The sequence below is a fragment of the Rhinopithecus bieti genome, unplaced genomic scaffold (genome assembly GCF_001698545.2).
Source record: "Rhinopithecus bieti isolate Rb0 unplaced genomic scaffold, ASM169854v2 scaffold_29254, whole genome shotgun sequence".
NCBI classification, from domain to species: Eukaryota; Metazoa; Chordata; class Mammalia; order Primates; family Cercopithecidae; genus Rhinopithecus; species Rhinopithecus bieti.
This window is the reverse complement of record NW_016813033.1, coordinates 1398730-1415719: the sequence shown is the minus strand read 5'-3', so window position 1 is coordinate 1415719 and position 16990 is coordinate 1398730. Positions and strand designations below refer to the sequence as shown.

Genomic DNA, 16990 nt, shown 5'->3' with positions numbered 1-16990 from the left:
TTATAGCTTTTTATTTATAAACCACTTGTCCAAAGTTCATATCCTAGCTGATGTTACATGCTAATATGACATTAATCAGTCTCTGGTGGAAAAATGCTGAGTAGCCTACCCATTGAAAGCAGAATTTAGAGAGTTTCCTAGTGATTGACAGTCGTCAGTCAACACTGAAAACCTTATTGCTCCAAAATACCAAAAGTCACTCGCGGCTGACTGTGCTCGGGTTTACACCCCACGTTCACACCCCCACTGGATCCCTCCGCACGGGTCACCCGCTCTTGGCCAACTGCAACTACCCCAAGAAGGTCACCGTGATTCCAGGAGCGGGGGGACATTTGTGGACACTGGGGTCCCCTCCTTCAATCCAGGTTCCCCGCCCCCTCACCCGGCCCAGCGCCCACTAGCCACAAGCCCCGCTTCCCCCTGGAGATCAGCGCGCACTTCCCGAGGCTCCGTCGCACTCAGAGGTCGCACCCACTCCTAGGACTTCTAGGGGGTGCCCCGGCCCGGTGTCCCGGGATCCTGCGATCGCAAGAGCAGAATGACGAAGGTGACGAAAGAGATGACGACACGCCGCCTGCCAGACCGTGGCCCGCAGTGGAGAGCGTCTGCAAACCGCGCCCGGCCAGTACAGGTCACCCGGGCGCTCGCGGCCGCGCCAGTCCCCGGGGGCCGCCAGCCCCCCGCCGCCCCCGCCCGCCCCGCCCCCCTCGCAGCTCCCCCCGCGCCAGTGTCCCCACGGCGCCCGCCCCCACGGCGCCAGGCACCTCCCCCCTCCCTCCCGCCCGCCCTCCTCGCCGCCCAGCCAGCCCAGGCCCTTGGGAACATGGCGCTTGTCCCCTGCCAGGTGGCTGCGGGTGGCAATCCTGCTGTCTCTGCTCTATCCTGTGTAACTCAGCCATCGAAAGCCCTCGCACCAGACCTACGGGAGGGGAGCTGGAATTCCTGACGTTTTTGATACTGGTAAGGCCGTCCCCTCCCCCACTCGCCCCGCCCCCTTGCCTCTGTGTGTGTGTGTGTGTGTGTGTGTGTTGTGTGTGTGTGTGCGGCGCGCGCGCGGCGCGCGCGCGCGCGCGAGCACCTGCGCACGTGCGCGCCTCCAGCATCCACCCGTGTCCTCGCCTCTTCCCCAGTGATTGCGTGTGAAGGCCTGGCTGCTCTCGCAGCGGCATCTTCTGAACCACTCACCGTTACCTGGCTGGGTTACCCTTACCTGGCACCTGGGGGACAAATGGAGGTGGGGCGCAGCCAGGTGGTGGGCTCTTTGGAGGGGGACACCGAACTGCTTCTAAGAGGTGACACGGGAAGAATCTTCAACTAACAAAAGCATCGGACTTGATCATGAGTGGCCTGAGACCCATTCGCCCTCAAGGTGCTTTACAAAGCACCCACCGTGGGATGAACTTGGTGCAACTGAAGGAAACTGGGTATTGTCTAGTGATTTGGAACTTCACCTGAAAGAATCAAATCCTTCTCATAAGGGAGAGAAAGCACCTAATAAAGTTGTCTTCTTTGCATCTGTTTTTTTCCCCCCTTTGTCAATAATTTACTTTCAACCTTTACCCCGTAAATGTTAGGAGACAGAGGTTTTCAAAGTGCATTTCCAAGGTGACTGTACACACTTCTCTGTCTTCCGATGTACGAGTTTACAGTAGTTTGCATAAGCAGCTCCTCTGTTGGCACAATATGATAATCTTGACAGGTGCCGGTTATTATTAGTATATCATTTTGAAAGTTTTTCTATTTCTGGCAGTAAAAGGCCCTCTTCAACCCCCCTGGAGAACAGAACATAGGCATAAGGCCCAATAATGAACTCATCATGGATGGACCTAGGAATTTCAGGGTAAAGGTGACTAAGACACACCCTAAAAGATTATTAGGAAGAGGCTTAAAACAAAAGCAGTGAAGTTCTAAAGCACTCAGAGAAATTGTAGAACCAATTCCTGGGACTCCCTAAACTGTTTATCCAAGACTATACACTAGGTTGGCCACACCAGCAAGATTATAATCTCTTCTTGACCCTCCATTCTGATGAAGAGAACATGATACCTGTTTTAAAAATTTCCAAAGCCTTAGGATGCCTCAAAGAAATGCAGAGAGGCTTTTGGTTTAAAAATAACACCTTATATTTGCATTATATTAGATGCTTTCAGAGTGGAATTTCAATTCTTTTGCCCAGGAGTCTCCAAACTGTGCACATACCCTTAGGCCCACAAGACTTCACAGGGCATAGAATGTTGCAAGGGTTTTAATTTTCAGATCCTCGTTTTCCAACTCTGCTTGAAACTAATTTTCCTCTGAACATGGGTGATGCCTGCCAATTCTTTCATTGTCCCCATTCATCCAAGTGAGGAGCACATGACAAGGCTCTGGGGTGTGTTTTTCTGTCCGTTCCTTTTAGCTTCCAGAAGATAGATGGCTGTCACCAGGACTATCTTTATATTTGATTGAACAACAATGTTGGAATTGTCTTGACAGAAAGTCTTATTGGGTTGATTGGCTGTCAATGAGGATTGGTTTTGCCAATTATGTTGTGTAGCAGACATTTTCCGTATATTGAATGAGCTAAATCTGCAACCCTGAGGTTCTGATGCATATGTATATGAAGCAAGCATACCAGCCATAGAGCGCATGAAAGATGTCCCTTTTTCAAGTGTTTACACTTAACTATGTTAAGGATGTTGAGCTGTTATTTAAAAATATGTGCATAGATTTTCAGAATTCTTTGAGGGTCTATGTGAGCAAATCTCCTTTTGGGACACTGCCTTATCCCATTCCTAAGTCAGATCTTAGAGTTTGCCCATTTGAATGTTGCTAAGGAGCAGTGCTGGGCGAAAATACAGAGATGCTGTGAGAGCCATAGGTACTAGAAACAGCCCTCAGCACCACTCTTACAGTAGACGCTGTGTTGTGGGAGCAAGGGGAGGAGTCAGCAGGTGAACAGAGGTAGAAATTGAGGGTGTTGGTTAACCCAAGAGATGCCTACTTTTCATAATTGCCATTGCTTACTGTGCATTAAAAAACAAGGCTCAGAAGAAACAATATACCTCCCATAACCTTCGTGTGACATGAGACCATAGTAGAGTCAGCTTGCTATGCTGGCATATAATTTATCTTTTAGCATCCAGTAATTGGACTTGCCTGATTTAAATACTAATCACCCATAAAGGACTTTTTTTTTTTTAATCCCTGAAGTCACACAGTAGATTCAAATGTGAAACATTTACTTTGCTTCATATTTAGCTTCAGATTGTATAGGACCTTTAGCCAGCCATTGTAATTTTTTACTCTGTGGCTCCTGATTGAAATACTTAACCAAGAATTCCTGTGAGAAAGTATGTCTGAGATATAGTCATAAAAACATTCACGCAAAGTGTTATTCTTTTTATTATTTGAGAGTTGGAATCCTTAGAGCTTAAGCATTGTACAGCTGTTAAAACAACCAACCTGTCAATCCTCAGTAATGGCATGAAAAGATTAGGCTACTATAATTTAGCCATTTTACTTTTTTTAATGTTAAAAGACTGTAAACTTTATTACCTAGTGCCTTGTACAATATTAATGAGTCTAAGTTTATTGGAGTAATTTTGCAAGAGGATTTAACTTTTTAAAATTGTAATGAGAAGGCCCTTTTTTCTAGCCAACTTGGATTGCAGGAATCATTTATCCTGATAGTCACACTTGGATTCCATGTTCCATGGCTTCAGTTTACCAGGATCTGAGTCAGGAATCTCAGGCTGCATGCATCCAGGAGCACAGTTATGTGGCAGTGGCCATTCTGGCTGTATTCATATCTCTCTTTGGGTGTGAGGGTCATTCCAGTAGATTCAGAGCTTATGGTCAAAAACTGAAATGCACATTGTTGGTACCAGTAATCTTATACTGTTATTCTCCAATGGTTTCTTTTCCTAGTATTGAGAAACTGTAAGAGAACTAAGGTGTTTTTGGAAAATTGAAGCTAGTAAATGGAAAAAGAACACTGTCTTGGTGTGGTAGGCAGAATAATGGGGCTCCAAAGATGTTTACATTCTCATGCCAGGAACCTGTGAATACATTAGGTTATATGGCAAAGGGAAATTAAGGTTGCAGATGGAATTAAGATTGCAAATCAATTGACCTTAAAATAGGGTAACTATCCTGAGTTATCCCATTGGGCCCAATGTAATTACAAGGGTCCTTGAAAGGAATAGGGAAACGGAAGACAAGAGATCGTTGGAGGAAGATGTGACTGGAAGAAAGTCGTAGAGAGATTCGACAATGCTGAATTTGAAGATGGAGAATGGAGCCAGGAGACAAGGGGTGTGAGAGGTGTCTAGAAGCTGGAGAGGACAAGAAAATGGTTTTCCTCCTATAGTTTCCAGGAACACGTACCTGCTGACAGCTTAATTTTAGCATATTTTGGACTTCTGACCTCCAGATTGTAAAATAATAAATTTGTGTCATTTAAGCCATTCAATTGATAGCAATTGTTTACCACAGTAATAGAAAACTAGTATACTTGATTTTAAAGTTTCTGACTTAGAAAAAAACTTAACTGTTTTTGTATTTATATGAAGTAAATGCAGTGACTCAGCTAGCCCTTTATGTATAGTAGATAACTGGTTAATTTTAGCTTTAACAAAAAGGCAAGTTTTTTCCTACTTCAACCATGAAATTATGTGGAGACATACATACGTGTAACAGTGGGCAATATGAGAATCTGTAAAGATTGGACTGTCAAGCGTGTCTGTGTGAAGAGACCACCAAACAGGCTTTGTGTGAGCAATAAAGCTTTTAATTCATCTGGGTGCAGGCGGACTGAGTCCGAGAAAGGAGTCAGCGAAGGAAGATGGGGAAGGAGTTGCTATATAGGAGTTGGGTAGGTAATGGAAAATTACAGTAAAAGGTGGTTATTTATTGTTAGCAGAGAAGGGGGTCACAAGGTACATAGTGGGGAGATCATAAGACTTATTGTCCAGAAGAGGAATGTCACAAGGTCGATCGATCCGTTAAGGTAGGGCAGGGGCAAGTCACAATGGTGGAATGTTGTAATGTTGCTTAATCAGTTAAGGCAGGAACTGGCTGTTTTACTTCTTTTGTGGTTTTTCGACTGCCCCAGACTTCTTAGGTCCTGCAGGCCATCTGGACGTATGTGTGCAGGTCGCAGGGGTTATAATGGCTGAGCTTCAGCTTAGAGGCCTGATATGGATAACATTGGAAAAACTAGGTCTTTACTGTGAAGTATTTCAGACACTATCATTATGTAACCTGTAAGGCCAGGAGAAGGAATCCACTTAATTGGAAATAAGCTGGAAAGAAAGAAAATTTAAACTAGCTGTTGATCAAATATTAACATTTTCTTAGTCAATATCACAGCTGATGAATTTTCCTCAAGTGGTGTGGATTCATTCACTCATTCACTAGCAAAGTGATTATGCTGCATGTTACATGATAATTGCCCCAAAAGATAATAAAGAAGAATTAGGATAAAACCAACATAAATAAATGAAAAGAAAAAGGCAAATGTATTTTGAGGTCTTAAAGTAGTATTTGCAGTATAATAGGTGTTTAGTAAATGTTTAAGTAAATGGAAGCTTTCTTTTCCCAAATTTTCATTGAGTATTCTTTTCTCGTCCTGTCTTCTCCCAAAATATTCAAAATGATAGGAATTTAAAATATATCAACCAGAACATTATTCATATGTGTATGGTAGAGTGTCTAACGGATGAGTCAGAATCAACTTCTTTGAAAACCATGAACTGGATTTTTTAGAAAACTTAAAATATTGGTGATGGATTTAAGATATCTTGATTTTTAAAGATTGAAACTGATATCTGGGAATCCCATTGGCTCTAGTTTGTAGTACTGGCCATTTTGAGAGTCATCCTCTCTTCGGGCCGTATCATACCATTATTCCTCCTGGACTGGCTTTTCATTCATGTCATGGCAGAATATTGTTAAGGCCCTGCCTATTCAAAGTGTGGGCCGAGGACCAGCAGGATCAACTTTGTCTGGGTGCCTGTGAGAAATGTGGCATCTCCAGCTCCACTCCAGAGTTTCTGAATCAGAGTCTGCACTTTAATAATATCATCAGGTGATTTCTATGCTGCTCTAAGCCACATTGTTTTTTAATTTACATGGATTAATTGTAGGACCCTATAGAGCAGTCTTAATATATGAATTCTGCCTATTTTCTTTGTGTTTGTTTGTTTGTTTGTTTGTTTGTTTTTGAGACGGAGTTTCACTCTGTCACCCAGGCGAGTGCAGTGGTGATGTTGGCTCACTTCAACCTCCGTCTCCCAGGTTCAAGAAATTCTCCTGTCTCAGCCTCCCAAGTAGTTGGGATTACAGGCGCCCGCCACCACACCTGGCTAATTTTTGTATTTTTAGTAGAGACAGGGTTTTACTTTGTTGGCCACACTGGTCTCAAACTCTTAACCTCAAGTTATCTGCCTGCCTCAGCCTCCCAAAGTGCTGGGATTACAGGCGCGAGCCACTGTGCCTGGCCTGAATTCTGCGTATTTTCAAAACATATTACAGATTGACTTTCGTTGTGATATAACAAAAACATGTAAGAAATTACAATTTGAAAATAAAAGAAAGAGAAAGATATGTTTCAGATACGAGAGATGGGTTAGTTACTGCTATTGAGAAACAAATTTAAATAATCTTCAGGGCAACTAATGTGAAAAACAATACACATTTGATTGTATTGTCCCTATGTTGAAATAAAGGAAGTATAATAATTTATTGGGAAAAATACAGTTCTTTCCAGGCACTGACTTTTCAAGATAATTTATCACTCAGATATTTGTTTAAAGAACATTAAGGGTGCATATGGTGGCTCAGACCTGTAATCCCAACACTGTGGGAGGCCATTGTAGGAGGCTTGCATAAGCCCAGGAGTTCGAGACCAGCCTGGGCAACATAGCAAGGCTCCCACTACAAAAAATTAAACATTAGTTGGGGGTGCTGGCATGTGCCTATAGTCCCAGATATGTAGGGTCCTGGGGCAGGAGGATGACTTGAGCCCAGGAGTTCGAGTTTGCAGTGAGCTATGATAGTGCCACTGCACTCCAGCCTGAGTGGCAGAGCCAAATCCTGTCTGTAAATAAAAATAAAAAAAAGAACATTGGTTAGCACAGTAGATAATGCCTTTGACTGGTTTTAGTGTAACATATAGAAAATGTTTACAGTTAATGTTTCTTATTTGATGGTTTTATGAAAGCCAAAGGTGTGGTCTTATATTTTGGCTGGGTGAAGGTATTTTTGTAGAAGTTTAAGGTAATATAATCTAGGTACATTTTTGTTATCTAAATCTGTATTGCAAAAGAATTTCAGAAAACCAGAGAGAGATCAGGATAAATAAAGTCTCAGATGTGAAAAAGCTGGGGTGCTGAAAGAACAGAAAATGGTCAAGTGTACCTGGACGATACCATTTTTGCTTTTAGACATGCTGAGATTTTTTGACATTTAAAAAATGTTAAAGAGGGAAAACGAGCTGCTTAAGTATACTATATTTTGCATTTGAGTTAGTCTTATATTTGTTTACATACTTATCATAAAACATTCTTGGCTCTAGTTCATGACTTAATTTTAAATAGGAAATAACATATCTTGAGAAGAGATTCTGCATGTCATTATGTGACTTTGTCATTATGTACTTAGTTTTGCCAGTCAAAACCACACAGTGCCACGTGAAGGCTAGTAGTTTATTGAATACTCAGGGTACAAAATTAGGTGGATTTTTTCTGTGGTTTTTTTGTTTGTTTGTTTTTTGGGGGTTTTGGATATTATACAGAATGCAAAATTGCAAACTTTTTCTTCAGGAGACTCAGACTTGACCCTAAAATATGCACATAAACTTGAAGGCTCAAATAATGTTTTTTCCTAACCTGGAGGAAGAATTGTGAGAGTAATGCTTTGCATAGAATCCTCTTCACCTTATTTGCATGTTTCTTTTGGATCAGGCATAAAATAGGGGCCTGGTTTTGTTAGAGTGGGGGAAATAGTTGATGATATAATCAGCCATTCCCTTTTAGTTGCAAATGGTATTGAAATTACAGAAAGTCATCTGACCACTAGTTGAGGTCACTTCTTTTCCCATTCCTGCCATTCCCCCATGTCTGGTATAACATTTAGCAAAATTGGTAACTGCTCTTGAGGGTTTTCATTTGTTTGCCTGTGTTCTTCTGAAATGTCACATGTTTCTGTGGAAGCATGAACAATACTACAATTTTCCACATTGAATCAGATGTTCATGTGATCCAAGCATGCTTGGAAAAAATCTTACTGCTTAGGACTCCATACAGCATAGTTCTCTTGTGCAGTCTGTAGTTAGACAGTTAAAGCGTCCATGCCTCACCCGCAGGGTAGCCCTTCTGAGTGCGGTGAAAGCAGAGCTTTCTTGGAAAGTGAGTCACCACTTGATCAGATCCATTGTGGAATTGAACAAGATATGAGACAGAAGCATGGAATTCTGCAAAGTCAGACAATGCACTAGCCCACTCACACTGACTTATATTTAGGTCTGTCAGGCTGTGTTATAATTTAAAAAATTAATTTCAAAAGTGATACATACTTACTATAGAAAATTCGTGCAAATACAGGAAACCGTAGAAATACAGGGAAGAAAATATAGTCCATCTTAATTCTCCCTAATTTTCCTTGCATCTTAGCATTTTAATGCTTCAAGATGGTATTAATTTTGGAACTTTATGTACATACAGGAACATACTGAGAGAGTCAGACTACAGCGTATATGTAAATGTGTGTTCGTACGTACTTAGTCAGATATTAGAAAAAATCATATTCTTTAAAACTTATTTTAAAATTATGGATATCACTCAGAGATACTAATGTTAGTATTTTGATATTTATCTTTTCACTCATATATATTTCTGTTAAAAAACCAAAAAATTCAATATGAGCATATGGTTTTTATAAATTTTTCATCCATATACACTAAAATTTATTCCTTTTTTTTTTTGAGATGGAGTCTCGCTCTGTTGCCCAGGATGGAGTGCACTGGCACGATCTCAGCTCACTGCAACCTCCACCTCCCAGGTTCAAGCAATTCTCCTGCCTCAGCCTCACGAGTAGCTGGGACTACAGGTGCATGCCGCCACTCCTGGCTAATTTTTTTGTATTTTTAGTAGAGATGGGATTTCATGTTGCCCAGGCTAGACTCGAACTCCTGGGCTCAAGCGATCCACCTGCTTCGGCCTCCCAAAGTGTTGGGATTACAGGCATGAGCCACCGTGCCTGGCCAATTTATTCCTTTTAGTATACAATACTATAAGTTTTGACAGATGCATAGAATGGTGTAAATACCACCACAGTCACCTAAAAGCATTCCTTTGTGTTGCCTGTTTATACTAGAACCCTCCCCTGAATCTTATCAACCATAGATTCATTCTCCATTCATATACTTTTGCATTTCCTAGAAAAATACATAAAGCATACAGTATGTCTTTCAGTTTGGCTTTTCATTTAGCAGAAAGCAATTCAGATTTACCTACGTTATTGTATGTATCAGTAATTTATTCCATTTTACCACTGAGTAGTGTTCCATGGTATTGATGTACCAGTTTTATTTTTCCGTTTACAAGTTGAAGTACATTAGAGGCTTTTTTCAGTTTGGGGTGATTACGAGAAAAGGTGCTGTAAAGTTCTGCATACAAGTTTTTGTATGAACATGTTTTCATTTTTTACTGGTCATGTGCCTGGGAGTGGGATTGCTTGGTCATATGGTAAGTATATGTTTAACTATATAAGAGACCCCCACAGTTTTCCAGAGTGGATGTGCCATGTTGCATTACCACCAGCAATGTGTGAGAGCTCCACAGATGGAAACTCACATTGTATCCAGAGTGTGGCGTTGTCAATTTTTCTTTTGTTTCAGCTATTCTTATAGGTGTGTAGCAGTATCTCATTGTGGTTTTGAGTTCCCTTCATGACTAAAGTTGTTAATTATCTTTTCCTGTGCCTTTTAATAATATATTTATGTTCTTTGTGAAGTTTGCCCATTTAAAAAATACTGGGTTGTTTTATTATTATTAAGCTTTGAGAGATTTTATGTTTGCCAAATAAAAGCTCTTTGGCAAATATGTGATTTGCAAATGTTTTCTCCCTGTCTGTAGTTTATTTTATTGATAGTGTCTTTTATGAGCAAAAGTTCATTTTGATGATACAAAATTTACCATTTTTCTTTTTGTGAAACCTCCTAGGAGTTTTATAGTTTTAGGTTTTACGTTTTATCTATAATCCTTTTTTTCTGGTATATGTTGTGCAATTTTTCCTGCATCATGTCTTGAAAAGATTGTCATTTTGCCTTTGAATTACCTTTGCACCTTTGTCAAAAATCAATTGACTACATTTGTGTGTCTGTTTGTGTTTCTGTTTCTGGATTCTATTCTGCTCCACTGATGTATGTGTCTCTTCACAGGTACCACACAATGTTGATTGCAGCTTTATAGTAAATCTTTAAAGCAAGTAGTGAGAATCATCTTTGTTCTTTTTCAAAATTTGTTTATGCTATTCTAATTTTCCTTTTTGTTTAAATTTAGTATAATCTTGTTAATATCTACAGATAATTGTACTTGGATTTTTTAGTAGAATTTCATTGAATTCATAAAACAATTTGGGGAAATTTGGACATCTTAACAGTATTTACTTTTCCAACCCATGAATATGACCTATCTCTTCATTTATTTAGATTTTTTATTTCTTTCATTGGTGTTTTGTAGTTTTCAGCATTTAGTTTCTGGATGTATTTTGTTAGGTTTATGCCTATTTTATTTTTGATTAGTGCTATTGTGAATGTTATTTTAATTTTTTTTTAGAAATTTTATTTTCTTAGTCCGTTTTGTGTTGCTATCACAGAATACCACAGACTGGGTAATTTATAAAGGAAAGAAACTTATGTCTTACAGTTCTGGAGGCTTAGAAGTACAAAAGCATGGTGTTGGCATCTGGTGAGAGCCTTCTTGTTGCACCATACCATGCTGGAAGGCATCACAGGACAAGAGGAGCATATGAGAGAGAGCCAAACTAGCTTTTATGACGGACCCACTCCTGTGATAACTAACTCTCCTGTGATAATCTATTAATCTATTAACACATTAATCCATTAATGGAAGAACCCTCATGACTCAATCACTTCTTAAAAGGCCCTACGTCTTAATACTATTAGATTGGAGATTAAGCTTCCACATGAATTTTAGAGACAACAAAATTCAACGGCAGCGACCCTTTTATATTTAATTGACATTTTAATTGAGATAATTGTAGATTCACTTCAGTTTTAAGAAATACAGAGCGATACTGTGTAGGCTTTACCCACTTTCTCCCAGTGGTTACACCTTGCAAAACTGTATTATAATATCGCAACCAAGATAATTGATATTGAAACAGCAAAGATACAGAACCTTTCCATTATCACAAAGATACCTCATGTAGCCCTTTTATGGCCACAACTACCTTCTCCCTTTGCCCCATCCCTAACCTTTGGCAGTCATTAATTTGTTCTTTCTATGCTTTCTGTCATTTCAAGAATATTATGTATCCATAACCTTACATATGTGACTTCTGGGGATTGCTTTTTTAAAAAACTCAGAATAATTACCTAGAAAGTCACCAAGGTGTCACATGTATCAGTCGTTTGTTCCTTTTTAATTGCTAGTAGTATTACATGGTATGCATACACCACAGTTTAGTCATTTATCCATTAAGGGATATCTGGATTGTTTCCAGTTTTGGACTATTATAAATAAAGCTGCTGTGGACATTCATGCAGAGGTTTTTGTGTAACCATAAGTTTTTATTTCTCTGGTATAAACATCCAAGAAGAAAAATGCTGTATTCTATGATAGTTGCAATTTTTAGTTTTATAGAAAGCTCCCAAATGATTGTTCAGAGTGGCTGTACCATTTTATATCTACACCAGAAATATGTGAGAGAGAAAATTTAGCCCCATTCTTGCCAGTTATTTGATGTTGTCAATATTTTTAATTTTAGCCATTTTAATTGGTATATAGTGATATCTCATCGTGGTGGTGGGGGTAATGGTGGTTCTTCTTCTTCTTCTTTTTGTTGTTGTTGATCCTCCTCCATCTCCCTCTTCTTCCCCCCCTTCCTCCTTCTTCTCCTCGCCTTCTTTTTCCGTGTGTGTGTGTGTGCGTGTGTGTGTGTGTGTGACTGAGTCTTGGTCTGTCACCCAGGCTGGAGTGCAGTGGCGTGGTCATAGCTCACTGTAATCTCAAATTTCTGGGCTCAGTTGATCCTCCTGCCTTAGCCTCCTGAGTAGCTGGGACTACAGGCATGTGCCACCATGCTCAGATCATTTTTTCTTTTTAATTTTTTTTCATAGAGACAGGGCTTTGCTGCATTACCCAGGCTGGTCTCACACTCTTGGCCTCAAGTGATCCCCCCATTTCAGTCACTGAAAGGGCTAGGATTACAGGTATGAGCCACTGTTCCTGGCTCATTGTGGTTTTAATTTTCATTTTTCAAATGGCTAACGATGTTGAATATATTTTCGTATGATTACTTGCTATCTGTATATCCTCTTTAGTGAAACAAATAGTTCTGTTTTGTTAAATTTTACTTTCTGGTTGTTTATTGTTAGTGTATAGACACATATTTAATTTGTATATTTTGACCTTACGTCCTGGTGATTTAACTAAACTTATTTATTAGTTCAAGGAGCTTTGCTTTAGATTCTATGGGAGTTTCTTTTTTTATTTAGACAATCATGTCACCTGTTAATAGAGACATTTTATTTCTTCCTTTTCAATCTGGATAGCTTTTATTTCCTTCTTATGGTTTATTGCCTTGGTTAAGACTTCCAGTAGGTTTCAGGTAGAAGAGGAGAGAGCAGATATCCTTAGGAGGATCCTTTCTTGTTTCTTGTTCCTTTCTTAGGAGGAAAACATGTAGTCTTTTGCAATTAAGTATGATATTAGATATAGATTTTTTTGTTTATGCCCCTTATCAGTTGATCAGTTGAGTTAGTTTCCTACTATTCCAAGTTTGCCGAGAGATTTGATAAAACTACAAGTGGATGTTGAATTTTGTCCTATGCTTTTCTTGACTTTTCTCCAAATTTTTTAAAAATAAATTTTATTGTGTATATTTAAGGTATGCAACATGAGGTTATGGGATATGTTTGGATGGTAAAAAGATTACTGTATTGGGGCAAATTAACATATCCATTATTTCACAGAGTTGCCCATTTTTTGATTTTGTGGCAAGAGCCACTAAAAGCCACTCGTTTAGCGTGAATCCCAAGTACAGTACAATTTTATTACATAGCGTTCTAAGGACTCATTTTGTACATTAGATGTCTAGACTTGATCATCGTATATATCTGCTATTTTATATCCTCTGACCTACTTCTGCTCATTCCCTCCCCACTTCCCACTCCTGTGCCTGGTAACCACTGTTTTGCTTTCTCTCTCTGTATATTTGATTTCTGGGGGGATTTCACATATAAATGAGACCATGCAATATTTTTCTTTCTCTGTCTGGCTTATTTTACTTAGCATCATGTCCTCTAGGCTCATCCATGTTGTGACAAATGGATCTCATTCTTCTTTAGGGCTGAATTGTAGGTATATATACACTGCAGTTTCATTGTCCACGTGTCTATCATCAGAGAGGTTGTTTCCATATCTTGGCTATTGTGAATGATGCTACAATGAACATGGGAGTTCAGATATCTTTCTGAGATGGTGATTTCCTTTCCTTTGGGTATATGCCCAGAAGAGGGGTTGCTGGGTCATATGGTGGTTCTATTTTTTTTTAATTTTATTTTTTAGAAACCTCCATATTGTTTTTCATATGGCTCTACCAACCTACAGTCCTACGAACAGTGTACAAGAGTTTCTTTTTATCCACACCTTTGCTAACATTTCTTCTTTTTTGACTTTTTGATAATAGCCATTCTAATGGGTGTGAGGTGCTATCTCATAGTGGTTTTGGTTTTCATTTCTATACCTGAGACTGGGTAATTTATAAGAAAAGAGGTTTAATTGGCTCATGGTTCTGCAGGCTGTGTAGGAGGCATAACACTAGCATCTACTTCTGGGGAGGCCTCTGGAAGCTTACAGTCATGGCAGAAAGTGAAGTGGAAGCTTACATGTTAGGTGGCAAAAGCAGGGTGAGAGAGTTAAGTGCTAGACACTTGTAAACAGCCAGATCTCATGAGAGGTCACTCAGTATCACAAGGACAGCAAAGGGGATAGTACTAAACCATTCATGAGAAATCCCCATGATCCAATAACTTTCCACCAGGCCTCACCTCCAACATTGGGGATTACATTTCAATATGAGATTTAGGCAGGAACACACATTCAAACTATATCAGTGATATTGAGCACCTTTTCATAGACCTGTTGTTGATTTTTATGTCTTATTTGGACAAATGTCTATTCAAGTCTTTTGCCTGTTTTAATTGGGTCATTTGTTTTCTATGATTGAGTCATATCAGTTCTTTATAAATTTTAAGTGTTAAACCCTTATCAAATATTGGTTTGCAAATATTTTTCCCACTTTGTAAGTTGCCATTTCATTTTATTGTTTGTTTCCTTTGCTGTGCAAAAGACTTTTAGTTTGATGTAGTCTCATTTATTTACTTTTGATTTGTGGCCTGAGCTTTTGGTATGATATCCAAATAAATAAATAAATCATCACCAAGACCATTTTCTGGGAACTATTCTCCTGTATTCTCTTCTAGGATTTTTATAGTTTCTGGCCTTACATTTATGTTGATTGTACATTTCATGTTGAATTTTATATATGGTGCAAGAGAAGAGTCAAATTTTATTCTTCTGCCTGTGAAAATCTAGTTTTTCCAGCACCATTTATTGAAGAGATTATCCTTTCCCTATTGTGTTCTTTTGGTGACTTCGTCAAAAATTAGTTGACTATATATCTTTGACTTCATTTCTGAGCTCTTGATTCTGTTGCACTCGTCCATGTGTCTGTTTTTATATCAGCACCATATTGTTTTGATTACCATAGCTTTGTAGTGTAATTTAAAATATTGATGTGTGATGATTTTTGACTCGAACCAGGCTTGCATTTGGGGATGAATGCTACTTTGTTATGATGTATTGCTTATTTTAGATATAGCTGGATTTAATTTGCTAATATTTTGTTGAGTTTTTTTTGCCTCTCAGTTCACGAGGAAAATTTGTCAATAGTGTGTTTTCTTTTCTTGTTTTGGCTTTGATATTAGGATATGTTGGCCTCATTCCTCTTAAGTGTTCTGGAAGAGATTAAGCAAAATTAGTGTTACTTCTTTCCAGAATGTTTGGTAGAATTTAGCAGTGAAAACCACTGGGCTTGGGATTTTCTTTATTGGAAAATTCTATTCACAAATTCTATTTGGTTGATTTCAAAATGTAGGACTATTAGTGTTGTTGTCAGTTTTCAAAACTGAGATTTGGTATCTTTCAAATAATTGGTCAATTTCATCTTTCAGCATTTGCTTCTTATCTTTTTCTTATTGTCTGTAGGGTCTGTAGTGATAATAGTACTTCATTGCTGATATGGGTAATTTGTGCCTTATCTCCTTTTTCTTCATCAGTCTGACTAGGAGTTACACAGATTTTTATTGATTTGCTTCAAAGATCAGCTTTTGATTTTTTTTCTATTTTATTGTTCTCAATTTCATTGATTTCTCTTTTTTTCCTTTTCTTTTCTTTTTTTTTTTTTTTTTGAGAAAAGGTCTTGCTTTGTCACCCAGGCTGGAGTGTGGCTTACTGCAGCCTCAACCCCTTCCAGGTTTAGGTGATCTTCCCACCTCAGCCGCCCAAGTAGCAGGGACTACAGGCACACACCACCATGCCCAGACAATTTTTTGTACTTTTTGGTAGGGACAGGGTTTTGTCGTGTTGCCCAGGTTGGTCTTGAACTCCTGAGCTCAAGCAATCCACCCTGCTCAGCCTCCTAAACTGCTGAGACCACAGGCATAAGCCACTGTGCCAGGCTGATTTCTGTTTTTAACCTTTATTAGTTTCTTCCTTTTGTTTGTTTTGGGTTTGTTTTGTTCTTCTTTAACAAATTTCTTAATGGGGAAGCTTACATGATTAATTCGAACCCTTTATTCTTTCCTATATAAGCATTTGATGCTAAAAATTTTACCCTAGGCACCACTTTAACTGCATCTCATGCTTTAATACATCTTATTTTCATTTTCATTCAATTAAAAATATTTTTTAAAATTTCCTTTGGTTCTCTTTTACAGTGAGTTGTACACTGGTGATATATTTTTTACAGATATCTTTTCATGATTTACTTCCAATTTAATTACATTACAATCAGAGATCATTCTTTGCATGATTTCAGTTCTTTTAAATTTGTTAAGTTTGGTTTTATGGCCCAGAATATGGACCATCATGTTACATATTCAGTGGGCACTTGAAATATGTATTTTGCTTTTAGTAAGTGGAGTGTTTCTTAAATGTCAACTAGGAGAAGTTTGTTGATAGTGTTATTCAGGTCTTCTATATTCTTGCCTATTTTCTGGGTCTCTCATTAACTGAGAAAGGAGAATCCAAGTCTCTTAAGTATAATTGTGGGTTTGTCTGTTTCTTAATTCAGTTTTATTAGTTCTTGCATCATATATTTTGGAGCATACACCTTGTTAAAAGTACAGACACATTTGGAAATGCTATGTATCTTGGTGAGTTGACCCTTTATCACTATACAATGTTCTTTTTCCGAGATAATTATTTTCCTTGTTCCAAATTCTGCTTTATCTGATATTAGTATAGCTTCTCTAGCTTTCTTTATATTAGTGTTTGCATGGTATATCTTTTCCATATTTTACTTTTATCTTTATCAACATATTTAAAGTGATTTTTTTTGTAGATAACATATAGTTGCATCTTATTTTTAAAATTTAATTTGATAATCTCTATTCTTTAATAGGTACAATTTACATTTAATGTAATTATTAAAATAGTTGGATTTAGGGCTACCATTTTATTATTAGTTTTTTATTTGT

At 38.5% G+C, this 16990-nt stretch overlaps 1 protein-coding gene across 1 annotated transcript in view; it reads left to right on the top strand.

The window, feature by feature from the left end:
- Positions 1-538: 538 nt before the first annotated feature.
- The window catches only part of AIG1 (androgen induced 1), a 285647-nt gene continuing 269195 nt past the window's right edge, over positions 539-16990 (top strand). Inside the window, 3 exon segments of the mRNA XM_017847604.1 lie at positions 539-603; positions 845-871; positions 873-960. Coding sequence (XP_017703093.1) covers positions 539-603; positions 845-871; positions 873-960 — 180 coding nt within the window.